At 40.7% G+C, this 15,922-nt stretch overlaps 1 protein-coding gene across 1 annotated transcript; it reads right to left on the bottom strand.

Annotated features, from left to right (window-relative positions):
* Positions 1-11,724: 11,724 nt before the first annotated feature.
* LOC133447474 (uncharacterized) lies at positions 11,725-13,706 on the bottom strand. Its single transcript, XM_061726165.1, has 6 exons — positions 13,640-13,706; positions 13,228-13,560; positions 12,768-13,118; positions 12,459-12,578; positions 12,321-12,358; positions 11,725-12,228 (listed from the first exon to the last, which is right to left on the bottom strand). The coding sequence occupies exons 1-6, from the start codon at positions 13,680-13,682 to the stop codon at positions 12,109-12,111; spliced, it is 1,005 nt and encodes a 334-aa protein (XP_061582149.1). The 5' UTR covers positions 13,683-13,706; the 3' UTR covers positions 11,725-12,108.
* Positions 13,707-15,922: the final 2,216 nt, after the last annotated feature.

The raw sequence follows: 15,922 nt of genomic DNA, 5'->3' as shown, positions 1-15,922 counted from the left end.
TTTTTGTAGGTTATGGCTTTATTTCATAAAGCCTGAAACAGTTAGTTAGTGTGCTTTTATTTGACAGGAAGTACCATAAGGCTAGTTTAAGATAAACAGGTTCATGACCCCCACCTGCAAAGAGCAAAGGTCTTTGCAGGTCCTTGCAAAGTCTCCATGATTTATGTTGGGTGGGACTGACTCCTCTGCCAAGGCCCACCATGTCTCAGACAAGATCTTTGCCACTTACGCCACATCACAAATTTCCCAAGTCATAGTCAAAGTTCAAGTCAACTTGACTGTCAATTCAACTATACTTCCAGGACATGTAGAGAAACTGAAAGAGCATTTCCCTTGGGCCAGGGTGCGATATAAACAAAAACAAATTAAACTGCCAAGGTCTTCCTTACAGGAGGCAGGGTCTCCCAAGCCTCTGCAGAGTCATCTCTACTCTGGTCTTGAATGTCTTAGCCCAGGTCTTCATCGCTGCTATGGAAACCTCATGCTCAAGTCTTTGTTACTGTCAGAGGATTCCAAGCTTCCTCCCACCTGTCGTCTACAGTCCCAGCCTCTACGGTTGCAGCCCCAGTCCTGACTCTTGAACAGTGGTTGTGGAAAGGGATTATCTGGTGGTTGAGGCTGGTGTAGGTAACGTGCTGCGAGTCCACCAAGGTGGTTAACAGCCTCTCTAAAATCATCTGAAATGCTTTTAGTCTCAGATATTTTACAGTATTCAAATCTGAAACATCAAGTAAAGGTCCAGATCCACCCAAATGTTTTGCTCTTCCTCTTCGTTTATGTGTTCATCGGTTCTTTTTGTTTTCCTGATTTCCTGTCCCTCGTGCGAATCCCCTGAAGATTACAACTGGCCAAATCTACATAGAAAATCACCACCCTTCATTTGAATATAAGAAAATGAAGTAAAAAGAGCCCTGAAATAAAAGTGGCAATGCAAAATATTCATGAAATGAATAAATATACCATTATGAAATAATTTGTCATGAAATGTATAAGTTGTTTTATTTTTTATTTTAAAAATATATCCATCCATCCATCCATCCATCCATTCAATTTCATGGTCAGGGGAGCAGCAGTCTGAGCAGAGATACCCAGACTTCCCTCACCCATAGAGATATAGAGGAGACATAGTCCTGGGTCTCCTCCCAGTGGGACATGCCTGGATCACCTCTCTAGAGAGGCATCCAGGGGGCCAGGAGAGCAACTGAATCCGAAAGAATCGTTGTGCTTGAATGAACCAATTTGATGAAAAACTTCAATGCTTCCTGAGGCTTCAGCTTCCCGTCTCTAGTGCCAGGTCCCCTTTTTTAGACCCATAAGCCCCTCCCATTGGGCGTGACGTTTCAATTACCAATTAATCGGGACGAACTGGGTCATGAAGCGCACCTTTCCTGTGGCCAGTCCCATGAAAATGTATGTTTATTACACTGAAGTGCACCCCTGGATGAACAACCTAAACGAACGGAAATGGGGGAGTTTCAGTTGCCATAAATTTACACGGACGTGTGTGTGTGTGTGTGTGTGTGTGTGTGTGTGTGTGTGTGTGTGTGTGTGTGTGTGTGTGTGTGTGTGTGTGTGTGTGTGTGTGTGTGTGTGTGTGTGTGTGTGTGTGTGTGTGTGTGTGTGTGTGTGTGTGTGTGTGTACATGTAGATGTAGATGTGTTGCCTTCCACGTCTCATCCCCGCAGAGTGGGCTCTGTGCTCTAGTGACGGCCTGCTCCGTCACAATGGCTTTTCACCAACTGCTGTGTTTTATGTGCTGCTGGATATTGTGTGTTGGTAAATGAGTCCTGCTGCAGTGAGTTTTGAGTCTAAAATACTTTTAAAACCCAATTTGTGACAGAAAAACACATTGGTTAAAGAAGGGATGGGACTAACGTCTGGCTTGTTTGGGTCAGGGACATCGATGTGACGTGATGTTTCCAGAAATGTAAAACACGTTGTGTTACAACTAGGGCTAGGACTCGATTAAAAAAAATAATTGAATTAATTACAGGCTTTGTAATTAATTAATTGCAATTAATCGCAATTTGATCGCATATCAATTTTAGACCTGAGAACAATGAGATTTCCGTTTTTTGTATACGAGTGAATGATTGACTAGTGAAAACATATGTTCAATTTATGAAACAGTTTATTTTTATCAAGGTGGTGCTTCACCAAGAACAAATCAGTGCAATTTGCTATAAAGTGCAGTAAATTAAATATATGCAGTATGCACATTGAATGAGACAGGTAGCCAATAGTCAAGGACCTTCTGTAAACAACACTTAAATGTAACAAAATACTTTCAACTGTTTCAAGTACATTCCAGAACATGGAAACACATTAGAAAACAGAGCACGCTTCCATCCATCCGTTTTTTAAAACAAAAGTTCCCATCCACGGGACCAACGAGACCCTTTTCGTCTGCGACTTCATTCATCTTTAACGTGTGTGGTAACAACTTAGCTTGTGTTATGACGACGGCCGCACTTTGCTGTAACACTCGATGCACATTGGTTGCAGAACCTTGAGAGAGAGAGTTGTAAAACGCTTTGATCTCACCGCGGAGCTTACAATGGGAGTCGACGTAAGTGTCATAACTCTCTCGGTGCGTCCGAAATGCCACACTAAAAAGTATATACTAAAAAGTATACTTAAGTTCGGCACACTTTTGAGTAAATATCAGTAAATATCATTAGGGTGGAAGTATGCGATTTCGGACGCAGCCTCTCTCTCTCAAGGGGTCTGGTTGGTTGGTGCGCCGTCCGTGTGAAAGTCGTCCTGTGAGAAACGTTCTGAGGGGAAAAAACTAATGCGATTAAAATGCGCTATTTCTTCTAGCGCGCTATTTTTTCTGTAATTAATTAATCGAAATTAACGCACTAAAGTCCCAGCCTTAGTTACAACTAATGAGATCAGGAAAAATGCGCAAGAACGTTTACAAAACACTAATTAGGGCAGTGCGAAGGCCCTATTGTATCTGTAGGAATTTTTTTCTCGTTTTTCTCATTATTAGGGCCCGAGCACCTTCAGTGCGAAGGCCCTATTGTATCTGTAGGAATTTTTTTTCTTTCTTTCTTTCTTTTTTCTTCTGACGAAAGGAGGGCCTTTTTGCCCCCCTAAACGTGCCCAAAAAGTCACCAAATTTGGCATGCAAGTCAGGCCTGGCAAAAAATTTGATATTTAATGGTTTACATTAATGGGCGTGGCAAAATGGCTCAACAGCGCCCCCTTGAAAACTTTGTGCATCAAGCCCCACAATACGGTTTGACGTACATGCACGAAAATCGCTACACACCTGTATCAGTACACAACTTAAAGAAAAGTCTCTTGGCGACATGGCCGAAACTGAACAGGAAGTCAGCCATTTTGAATTAATCGTGTCACTTTGGCGCAATTTATGCCATTCCTTCGGCAATTAATACGGCCCGAACCGTAACGTGCACCCAGGTGTGTTATACATCAAAATGTGCGTCTCCCTCCTGCGACAACACGCATTACTTTTCTCTTTCAAAAGCGTTACCGTGGCGACGCTAGACGCCAAAAAGCGCGCCCACCCTTCATCTGGTTGGTTCAGACAGAAAAAACTTTGTGCCTCAAGCCCCATAATACGGTTTGACGTACATGAATGAAAGTTGGTACATTCCTGTATCATGTCGCAACTAAAAGAAAAGTCTCTTGGCGCCATGGCCGAAACCGAACAGGAAGTCGGCCATTTTGAACATTCTGAATTAATTGCGTAATTTTGGAGCAATATATGCCATTCCTTCGAGAGTTCATTCAGCCCGAACCGTATCGTGAACCCAGATGTGTTATACATCAAAATGTGCGTCTCCATCCTGCGACTACACGCATTACTTTTCTCTTTCAAAAGTGTTACCGTGGCGACGCTAGACGCCAACAAGCGGACCCCCCCTTCATGTGATTGGTCCATATTTGATAGTTCCCCAAAAGGCACCAAATTTGGCATGCAAGTCAGGCCTGGCGATAAATTTGATCTTTCATGGTTTGCATTAATGGACGTGGCAAAATGGCTCAACAGCGCCCCCCGGAAAACATTGTGCCTCAAGCCCCACAATACGGTTTGACGTACATGCACGAAAATCGCTACACACCTGTATCATGTCACAACTAAAAGAAAAGTCTCTTGGCGCCATGGCCAAAACCGAACAGGAAGTCGGCCATTTTGAATAAATTGTGTAATTTTGGCAAAATTTATGCCATTCCTTCGGCAGTTAATTCAGCCCGAACCGTAACGTGCACCCAGGTGTGTTATACATCAAAATGTGCGTCTACATCCTGCGACACCACGCATTACTTTTCTCTTTCAAAAGTGTTACCGTGGCGACGCTAGACGCCAAAAGGCGCGCCCCCCCTTCATGTGATTGGTCCATATTTGATAGTTCTCCAAAAGTCACCATATTTTGCATGCAAGCCAGACTTGGCGATAAATTTGATATTTCATGGTTTGCATTAATGGGCGTGGCCTAACGGCTCAACAGCGCCCCCTAGAATACTTTTATCTGCCATAACTTTTGAATGGTTTGACATAGGAAGTTGTGGGTGGTGTCATGGGACTCTGTAATGAGTCCTTAAGCTTCGTTGGCCTGAATTAGCCCCGCCCCTTCTTCTGATTGGTTGTCCCGATTTCCTGCTATAACATTGGAATGGTTTGACATAGAGAGTCGTGGGTGGTGTCATCAGATTCTGTATGGAGTCCTTGACCTTCATTGGCCAGAATTAGCCCCGCCTCTTCTTCTGATTGGTTGTCCCTTTTTTCTGCTATAACTTTTGAATGGTTTGACATAGGAAGTCGTGGGTGGTGTCTTTTCTGATATGCTTATGGGGGGCGGTGGCCGTGAGTGCGAGGGCCCGTTCATCGCTGCTTGCAGCTTTAATTTTATTTTATTTTTTTCCGACGAAATGAGGGCCTTTTTGCCCCGCTAAACGTGCCCCAAAATTCAAATTCAAATTCGGGGGGACCTGGACCACAGGCCAGCACGCAGCTCCCGAAGCTCCGGCCTGCAAACATGCACAAAAGAGAAAAAAGGGGGCCAGCACAAGAGACTACAGGAGCGATGGACAAAAATGATAGCTATGAGATACTTATAATAAAGGAGAGGAAGGGAAGAGGAGAGGAGAAGAAGGGTGAGAGGCACCGCCCAGTGGATTATGTTGGTGCCCCCCTGCAGCATAGGCCTATAGCAGCATATCTACCGCGAAGCTATGTTTGAGACTAACTATTATAGTCTTGTTCTATAGCTGCAACTATGACTACTGACTCTAACACACTAGAGTTTACACTACCTAGAGATTTACCAACACTAGTTAGAGGTTTACTAAACACTTACTATAGGCTTTACTAAACAGAAAGGTTTTAAGTTTAGTTTTAAAGGTGGAGGTGGTGTCAGCCTCCTTAACCCAGATTGGAAGTTGGTTCCATAGTAATGGTGCCTGATAGCAGAACGCCCGCCCTCCAAATCTACATTTGGATACTCTAGGAACTACGAGTACACCTGCCCTCTGAGAGCGGAGAGCTCTGCCAGGAAGATAAGGCACTATCAGGTCTTGCAAATAATGCGGAGCTAAGCCGTTTTGGGCTTTATATGCAAGTAATAAAATTTTAAATTGGATTCTGAATTTTACAGGTAGCCAATGGAGCAACGCTAACACTGGAGAGACGTGGTCTCTCCTGCTGATTCCTGTCAGTACACGTGCTGCTGCATTCTGGATCAGCTGGAGCCTATTCAGCAAATTACTTCCTGCTAATATCACATTACAGTAATCTAGTCTAGAAGATACAAACGCATGAACTAGTTTTTCTGCATCACTCTGCGAGAGGATTTTCCTAATTTTTGCAATATTACGGAGATGGAAAAACGCTATTTTACAAACCTGATTAACATATGGTTTAAACGACAAATCCTGAAAACAACACCAAGGTTTCTCACAGTTGCACTGGAAGCCATCGCAACACCATCTAATCCCTTCCTAAGATGCTCTGGAAGAATGATAACCTCTGTTTTATCTGAATTTAAAAGCAAGACATTTCTGGACATCCAGTCCTTGATGTCCCTAAAACATGCCTGAAGTTTAACCAACGGTTCTGTCTCATCCGGCTTCATAGACAAATAGAGCTGCGTATCATCAGCATTACAATGAAAGTGTATGCCGTGATTCTGGATTATACTTCCCAATGGCTGCATGTATAAACTGAACAAGATTGGCCCTAGCACTGAACCCTGCGGAAGACCATAACAGACCCTTGACTGTTCTGAAGAAACCTCATGTACATGAACAAACTGGAACCTGTCAGATAGATATGATTTAAACCAACATAGAGCTGTCCCTTTAATCCCAACAACATGCTCTAACCTGTGCAGTAAAATGCCATGATCTACAGTGTCAAAAGCAGCACTGAGGTCAAGTAGAACCAGTATGGACACTAATCCCTTATCTGAGGCCATGAGAAGGTAATTCGTGACACAAACCAGTGCTGTCTCTGTGCTATGATGCATTGTGAACCCTGACTGAAAGACTTCAAACAGATCATTTCTATACAAATAGTCACATAACTGGCTTGAAACTGCCTTTTCCAGAATTTTAGATACAAATGGAAGGTTGGAAATTGGTCTATAATTAGCTAAGGTGTCTGGGTCAAGAGAAGGTTTTTTAAGTAAAGGTTTAATTACTGCAACTTTGAAAACCTGTGGTACATATCCTAAGTTTAGGGATAGGTTGATTTGGTCTAGTATTGTCGCAACAATAAGAGAAAAAACATTTTTGAATAGTCGAGTCGGGATGGGGTCTAACATACATGTGGTTGACTAGCTCTATTGACGAGTGAGGTCAGCTCAGGGAGGTCTATAGGATCAAAACAGTCTAGAGTCAAGTCAGAGCCTAGGGAAGTTGCTAAAGCTGAAGAAACGCCCACAACCGGCTGGTTGATTTCTTCTCTAATGCCGCGTTCCATTTGTCCTCGGAAGTCGGAATTTCCCAGTTCCCAGTCGGAATTTTCAACTGGAACGCCCCTCGAAGTGGGATTTCCTACTGGGAAAGTGGGAGAAGCTTCACCACCCCTGAGTTACCATTCCAAGATGGCTGCCATTCCCAGTTCCCAGTTCCGATTTCCGAGGTAAATGGAACGCAGCATAATTCTCGTGATTTTAGAGCAGAAAGCAGAAAATATCACTCCTGCTCTCTGTAATTATATCGTTTACTAACAGAGACTTGGAGCTTAACCATCGTATATTTAGTAGTCTGCATCTAATTTTTCGGTCTCTTATTGGTACCAAATGTGCATTGGTTTTAATTTTTACAAGGTTTTTTTGGTTAACGCCTCCAAAACGCTGTACCTGGTGAACTTTTGGAGGGCGGGGAACTGCAACCACTTCTATTTTGCTAGGCATATGGTTAGAGTCGCCAATTACATCATGTAATCCTATAGTTTTAGAGTCGCCAATTACATAATGCAATCCTACAGTTTTATTGGCAGGCGTTGGTCCTCGAGAAGCAGCAGAGAAGTGTGTTAGACTGCAGCTCTGCATCCTGGCCTGGACCCTGCATTGTCAGGGGGAGTGTCTAATAAAACTGGCCAGATTACTAGAGACAAGAGCTGCACCATCCCGGGTGGGATGAAACCGTCTCTTCTAATCAGACCGGGCTTTCCCCAGAACGCCTCCCAATTGTCAATGAAGGCCACGTCGTTTTCTGAACACCAACGCGACAGCCAGCGACGGAGCGAGAGCATGCGGCTAAACATGTCATCGCTGGTCAGATTGGGGAGGGGACCAGAGAAACCTACGGAGTCTAACATACTTTTGGCGTAGTTACACACCAAGACAATATTCATTTTAGTTACTTCCGACTGGCGAAGACGGGAGTCATTAGCTCCGACATTGATGATAACTTTACCAAATTTACAATTACTCTTTGCCAGCAGCTTCAAATTTGCTTCAATGTCGCCCGCCCCCGGGATGCACCTAACTACAGTATGGTCGCTGGAGTCGGCCTCACTTTTTCTGCCATAAATTTTGAATGGTTTGACATAGAGAGTCGTGGGTGGTGTCATCTGACTCTGTATTGAGTACTTGACGTTCATTGGCATGAATTAGCCCCGCACCTTCTTCTGATTGGTCGATATTTGATAGATCCTATTTTCTGCAATAACTTTTGAATGGTATGACATACAGAGTTGTGGGTGGTGTCATCGGACTCGGTTTTGACTCGTTCACCTTAATTGGTGAAAATTTGCCCGCCCCTTCTTCTGATTGGTTGATATTTGATAGTTCCTATTTTCTGCCATATTTTTTGAATGGTTTGACATAAAGAGTCATGGGTCGTGTCATCAGACTTAGTTTTGAGTCCTTGACCTTTATTTGTGACAATTGCATGCATGAGGGCCCGTTCTTTGCTGCTTGCAGCTTTAATTGGAACTGCATTCGTGTTTCTCTTCTCCTCTTTCCTACTGTTATCCCTTTTCTCACCTAATGAAAGGACATCTGTCTACCCATGTGTTGTTTGTTTGTTTGTTTGTTTGTTTGATTGTTGAAATTGCACCGTGTCAGGACGCTAATTCAATGATAAAGAATCTTAAGGGAGAATAAATAATAGGCACCTTACATGATAAAGATTTTAATGGATAGTTATGATCAAAGTACTGGTTAAAAGGTCATTAAACTTGGCTGTGCACTCCCCAAAAGTTGAGGGACATGCGGTTAACACTTTTTTTTAATTGTTAGAACTCAGGCAGTAGACACCAAGTGATCGTGACATGAAACACTCTTTGATCCTGACTTTGCTTTTAGAGCTTCATTATCAGGTAACTCCAAAAAAACCTAAACTCATCTAAATGATCACTTAAATGGCCTGATTCTTCTTCATCCATCTATCCTTCCTGGTTCCTATGCAGCCTGAAACTTGCTCTGCAAAGTTTCTCTAAGGTCCCATTTACACCTGGTGTTAACATGTGTTTGATTAGTGCTTATTAAAAAAAATAATAATAAAACATTTGGGGTCATAGAGAAAACATTGGGGGGAAAAGTGACTTTTTTCACATTTGTTTTGACTTTAATTTCTTTTCAGACATGAACCCAACATATGTGCTGTTGGTCTCTATTGTGCACTTTATGATTTGGCGCTCTTGTTTCCGTGCTTTTATTTATTAGTGCATTCTGTCAAATTTTTAAATATTATGGTTATTATGTCTTATTTAAATTAATCTTAATATTGTATCTGCTTAGCACTTTACCTGCCCAGGGACTACAGGCGGAAATTAGCAATTGTTCTATAACCTGGCTCAAAGCATCTCTTCTTGTTTTACAAGATTAATGTTTTTTTTTGTGCATTGTCCCTGTTTTAAATAAATAAATTCAATCAAAAATTTCCTGTTTTTCTTTTAGTCAGACTTATTTCATTAAGAGCCAGCGACATGTTCCATAAAAGGTTAATATGGAAACAATTAAGTGCTAGTTGAGTAAAAATACTTTCAAACAGGTTATAAACAGGTGCTTGTACAGTAGTGGTGACTTTACACAAAAGCAGGATCCATAAATGGCAGAATCTATGAGGGGCATAAACAGGGCCCACTCAGGACGTCAACCACAAAGCAAGGCACGGTTAAGATTACTGAAATATTTAAAAATAAATGTCTCTATTACGTGTACAAGTATGGGGGGGGGGCAGTTTGGTGTTTTCTCCTCTTTGCTCCTGCTCCTCTCTCTCTCCCTCCATTCTGTCTCATACTCACAGGTCCAGCCCATTCCCTCCACTCGGTTCCACCTCTCTCCACCGGTTTGGCCTCCACTCAGCGGTCCCACCAATCATCTCAGCTCGTCACAATATATAGAGCACCTGTGTCTCAGCCATCCGGCTCTTCTCCTCCAGCTGCAACCCTCCTGTGCTCCAAACAGCCAACAGTCTCAGTACTTTGTTTAATTCCCAGTTCTTAGTTTGTTCAGTCCTCAGTTAACCTTCCCCAGCAGTGCATTTTCAGTTTGCAATCATGCCTTACCAAAAAGCTCCAGTTTGGTCTCATCTGTCCAAAGGACATTCTCCCAGAAGCTTTGTGGCTTGTCAACATGCATTTTTACAAATTCCAGTCTCGCTTTTTTATGGCACATCAACTCTATGTTCATAGACTCAAAAACCAAGCATACGAAGAAAAGAACACTGTCCCTATGGTGAATGGAGGAGGATGGAGCATGGAGGAGGCTCAGTAATGTTTTGGGGCTGCTTTGCTGCATCCTGCACAGGGTGTCTTGAATGTGTGCAAGGTAAAATGAAATCTGAAGACTATCAAGGCATTCTGGAGAGAAATGTGCTGCCTAGTGTCAGAAAGCTTGGTCTCAGGCGCAGGTCATGGATCTTCCAACAGGACAACGATCCAAAACACACAGCCAAAAACACCCAAGAATGGCTGAGAGAAAAGCGTTTGACTATTCTAAAGTGGCCTTCCATGAGCCCAGATCTGAATCCCATTGAACATCTGTGGAAGGAGCTGAAACATGCCATTTGGAGAAGACACCCATCAAACCTGAGACAACTGGAGCAGTTTGCTCATGAGGAGTGGGCCAAAATACCTGTTGACAGCTGCAGAACGCTCATTGACAAATACAGAAATCGTTTAATTGCATTGATTGCCTCAAAAGGTTGTGCAACAAAATATTAAGTTATGGGTACCATCATTTTTGTCCAGCCCTATTTCATTAGTTTGTTTTTTTTATAATTATGTTAATCAACAATTCAAAAGTAATGGCTGATTTTGATTATTTAATTTTCAATAAATTTTTATTTATTGTTACTTTTGTAAGTTTCAAGTGATTTCAGTGAGAATTGGGGTTTTTTCCTTCTTTGACTGAGGGGTACCAACAATTTTGTCCACGTGTGTATATGGTTCATTGTTTTACATTGAGCTGCTTAAAAAAACAAGGAATCTTAAGTTAGTTTTTACAAGTGTAAAGTTGGGGACTACATTGTGTTTGTATTTATGAAGGAATGTTACATTCAGGTCAAAAGCTTTTTTTGTGGAAAGTTGAATAAACATTGGCATAAACCAAGCATATTTGCCCTTTCTCATGTTGTTAACAGTATTAATTGCGATTAATATGCGATTAATCGTGAGTTAACTATGGACAACATGCAAAAATTCGTTTGACAGCCCTAATATATATATATACTGTATATATATATATATATATATATATATATACACTTTCCAGGTTTTTTCCAATGCTAAAACATCTTGTTATATGATCTAGAATTAAAGTGCAGGAGAATCTTATTCTTTCTCATTAAGGACTCAATAGAACTTGACCAGGTTTCATGTGCACACAAACACGTAATATGTCTCACTGCATTTCCCGTATATGCTTTTCATGAGAATTGGTAGCAACGAAGAGCTTCAGTCAATCTGATTCAAACAGCTTTTATACAAGTAACACACTACGTCTTTTAAAAGTGAACACATCATGATGGGCACATCATTAAATACAATGCTGTTAATAAATGCACATCTACATTGAGTAAATTGTTTTTATTCATGTCTTGTTTCATTGTTAATTTGGCTTTTATTTATATATATATATATATATATATATATATATCAGTCATTCATGAGAAGAAATAGCACATGTACAAACTTTAACAGTATAACTGTTGAAAAAACCTGTAGGATTAAATACACTCAAGAATAACTTAATTCTGAAGAGCACTAAACTAAATGTTGCTAACACAATAAATTAACCTCAGCTCTAAAAGGCTTTGAAAGACTAAAAGCAATGAATTTAAATATTTCTGCGATCACCTTTTTCATATATAAAACAATTTTAAGAATAGAAATAACCGAAGTGGAAAACCTTTTGGACACCAGATTTGCAAAAAGGTGCGTCGGAGGAGGAAAGCAGCAGCCAAACTTAACAAGAAAACTCCCGCACACCTTCTTCTCAATGTTCACTTATTAAGAATAGAAATTTAAAAAAATAAAACACTATAGTACGCTTTTAATATCATGCATTCAGTAGTTTGAATGACGTAAAGCTGTAAATTCCAGAGGTGAGACAGACAAGCTTCAGTTGTGCTCAAACACTTTTTTTTCACACTTTGTCACAAGAAAAATAAATGAATATATTAAACTCTAACATCGCTGTAGATTATCTCCTGTGGTCTTTGTACATGTCTTCTCTCGGCTCTGCCAGCTTTCCGCTTGGAGAAGGCCGTTTCTGAATAAACCAAGGAGTCCTCGTTCCTCTGAGGAAAAATAGTGATTCAATTTAAAAAAGAATGTTATGACCAGGCAGCTTTATATAAACATGTTTTCTTAAATCTCTGATGATCTTTACCTCTTGAATTTGCCGATCACCACAGGTCGTTACAGGATCTATTTTCAGTAACAGATGATTTTAGTGTCAACAATTTAAATCCAGTGTTAGTATTTGCAAGTAACTAACTTGTAGATAGATGTATATAACTTTAGTTACCATTGAAATTACTTTTCTTCTTGAGGGTGTAAATGAGGAAGCTTATTACAACAAGACTTGTTGTCAAAGCAGCACAAAGCAGACAGAGAATCACATTGGCCGTTTGTAAATCCCACGTGTCTGAGGGTGGAAAGAAATAGAGAGCACTTATCATCAAGTTTTTGTTTGTTTGTTTTTTTACTGATAAGATTACACAGTAGGATGAAGAGTCTAAAATAAGATTTAAAAACAAAATAAAAAATGTTGTGGATTTTACCAGATCCTAACCATCATTATCATGTTGGACTGAAAATAAAAATAACCACATACCTTTGACTTCCAGTTTAGCTCCGTTTCCAAATAATATCTGTCCACATGAGGCCACAGCACAGTAGTAAGTCCCAGCATCAGTGGAGCTGGCGGTCTTGGAGAAGCTGTAATCACATTTCTGAGCAGAGCGAGTCTCAGGACTACTGTTACAGTCACCAGAACTGTTTTTATGAGCATAAATCAAACTAGGATGAGACTCATCTGATCCAGCTCTGAACCAGTACACATTTGATGGACATCTTTTCTTCTCAGAGTCAGAAAAGACTGAACAATCCAGAGTTATTTGTTTTCCTGGATGAACTGGATCAGATGGAGACACTTGAGAAACAGCAATTGTATCTGGTTCTGGTCCTGAAAAAGAAAAATGAAAAGAATTTGGAAGCATGTTTAATTTGCCTATTTATTACAAAACTATTATTTTAAAATATAATTTCATAATTAAGGATTTACTTTTGTTTACCTTTAATCCTCAGAAATTCTCCTTTCAAAAACATCATGTCCAAAGCATAGACTTTAATACAAAAGTAAAGACCGGTATCATTCAGTTTAGTTTCCTTGATATCTAGAATAAAAGTTTGTTTCTCTTGTTTTGCAGTGATGTCAGGAGTTTTACTAGTGCTGTCACCATCAAGGGTGAATGTTGCTCCCAAGAGTTCAGGCTGGTTTCCAGAAACAATTCTCATCCAATAGAAAGTTTCTACATGTGAAAGAGTTTTCTCACGAGGGCACGTGAAGGTCACATTTTGTCCAACAGAAACGGTCTTTGTCCCAAATATATAATCACCTGTGCAACCTAGAAGATAACCACCGAAAGAAATTTAACTCCCTGTTAATTTATAAATGAGAAAAGGAGAGATTTCTAATGTACTTACATCCTTGTCTGATCATCAACAGAGCATAAATTAGGAGACACATCTTCAGATTAATCTACGAGAGGCTGCATTTAAATAAAAGCACATCCTGAGATGAGTTGTCTTCATATAACCGTGGCAAGAGGGAGTGGACAACTTTAAAACAATCTGATTGGTCTTTGTTATTTGACGTTTTTCTGTCAACCACAGTGGAAATAATACGTGCCTTCTTTTGTTGCCTTTACACAACAAAAGCTTTTGTGAAATGTACAATGGGGATTTTCCATCACTCAAAAAAGTAAACTCTACGGAGGATCAACAGACATCTCTTTTACAAGTTATTTCTATGAAAATTGTTTTGAAGAATAAAAATTACATTACTATTAAATGATGATGATAACCATTTGAAGAAGAACTTTTTCTTTGCTGTACAACAATATTTCTTTTTTTTCTGCTGTATTTTTTGGAGGTTATGGCATTATTTCATAAAGCCTGAAACAGATAGTTAGTGTGCTTTTACAGTTTTTCACAATTGTTTAAACACATTTATTGGAACATTAGACACAATGTGCACAACCTGAAACTCATGTTTCAGGTGGCTGAACCAATCCTGCTGAACTCCAAGCACATTTACTGCTCTAGACTCAAATTCCCATTCCATACCACACATTTCTCACAACACTACACACAATTCCCAATATCCTGCACACTCTTCCTGAATTCCCTCTCTTGTTGTTCACACAGAACACACAGTCAATCACATTTCTAAACTCCAAAGGCTGTTGTGCAATATGCAATCAGCAATTTGCCATTGAATTCCTATTCATTGATGAAGCGGGGTTCAACCTTGTAAAAAGAAGGCGCCGAGGGAAGAATATCATCGGCCAGCGTGCCATCACAGAGGACCCTGGCCAACGTGGAGGGAACATAACAACGTGTGCTGCCATCAATCACCACAGCGTCCTCCATCACCATGCCACCCTTGGCCCCTACAACACTGCACTTCTTCTAGCATTCCTGGACCAGCTCTACAACATCATTGTCCAGCCAGACCAGATGGAGGACACAGAGGTGGTCAGGTTGGTTGTTATCTGGGACAATGTCAGTTTCCATCAGTACAGTACAGTATTTGAGTCCAAATACTGTACTGTAAAAATATTATTTGTTGTTACAGTAAAGAATTGTGTGTTGTTTTCTATTTGAGTAGCCTATATATATGAATACTATATGGTGATATATTCCATCCAACAGCTGAAGGTGTAACACTGAACATACAAATGCATGATTCTACTGAGGCATTCATATAGTGTTTTCCATTCATACTATAGTGTTTTCCATTCTGCACATCAGTGTTCAGTGGGTGCTTAGAAATGTCTACTAAAATGATGTATGTGTTTGGCATTTGAGAAGGAAATACCATTTAGTGAAGAGTTAACACTGTTTTGAGGGTAGAGTGTGCTTTTGCAAGAGAAGTGTAGGATTTTGCATTTTTTGTGTGAGTTTTGTAATTTTTGTTTAGAGTTTTGAGAAAGTGAGGTAGTCTATCAGTAAATGTGTTTAAACAATTGTGAAAAACTGTATTTGAAAGGAAGTAGCATAAGGCTTGTTTACAGTAAGATAAACAGGTACATGATCCCCACCCACAAAGAGCAAAGGTCTTTGCAGGTCCTTGCAAAGTCCCCATGATTTATGTTGGGTGGGATTGACTCCTCTGCCAAGGCCCACCATGTCTCAGACAAGAGCTTTGCCACTTACGCCACATCACAAATTTCCCAAGTCATAGTCAAAGTTCAAGTTCAACTCCACTGTCAATTCAACTATACAATCAGGACATATAGAGAAACTGAAAGAGCATTTATCTTGGGCCACGGTGGGATATAAACAAAAACAAAGAAAACTGCCACTGTCTTCATTACAGAAGGCATGGTCTCCCAAGCCTCTGCAGAGTCATCTCTACTACTCCGGTCTTGAATGTCTTAGCCCAGGTCTTCATCGCTGCTATGGAAACCTCATGCTCAAGTCTTTGTTACTGTCAGAGGATTCCAAGCTTCCTCCCACCTGTCGTCTACAGTCCCAGCCTCTACTGTTGCAGCCCCAGTCCTGGTCCTTGAACAGTGGTCGTGGAAAGGGATTCTCTGGTGGTTGAGGCTGGTGTAGGTAACGTGCTGCGAGTCCACCAAGGTGGTTAACAGCCTCTCTAAAATCATCAGAAATGCTTTTAGTCTCAGATGTTTTACAGTATTCCAATCTGAAACATCCAGTAAAGGTCCAGGTCCACCCAAATGTTTTGCTCTTCCTCTTCGT

The sequence above is a fragment of the Cololabis saira genome, chromosome 7 (assembly GCF_033807715.1).
Source record: "Cololabis saira isolate AMF1-May2022 chromosome 7, fColSai1.1, whole genome shotgun sequence".
Classification (NCBI taxonomy): Eukaryota; Metazoa; Chordata; class Actinopteri; order Beloniformes; family Belonidae; genus Cololabis; species Cololabis saira.
The sequence above is the reverse complement of the archived record's forward strand: the minus strand, read 5'-3'. Positions and strand labels throughout refer to the sequence as shown.

Coding starts and splice junctions, on each gene's coding strand:
- LOC133447474 (XM_061726165.1), bottom strand. CDS start 13,682: ATGTGTCTCCTAATTTATGCTCTGTTGATGATCAGACAAGGAT. Junction 12,359..12,458: donor GAAGAAAAGTAATTTCAATG/GTAACTAAAGTT, acceptor TACTGAAAATAG/ATCCTGTAACGACCTGTGGT. Junction 12,229..12,320: donor GTGATCGGCAAATTCAAGAG/GTAAAGATCATC, acceptor ATTTTTCCTCAG/AGGAACGAGGACTCCTTGGT.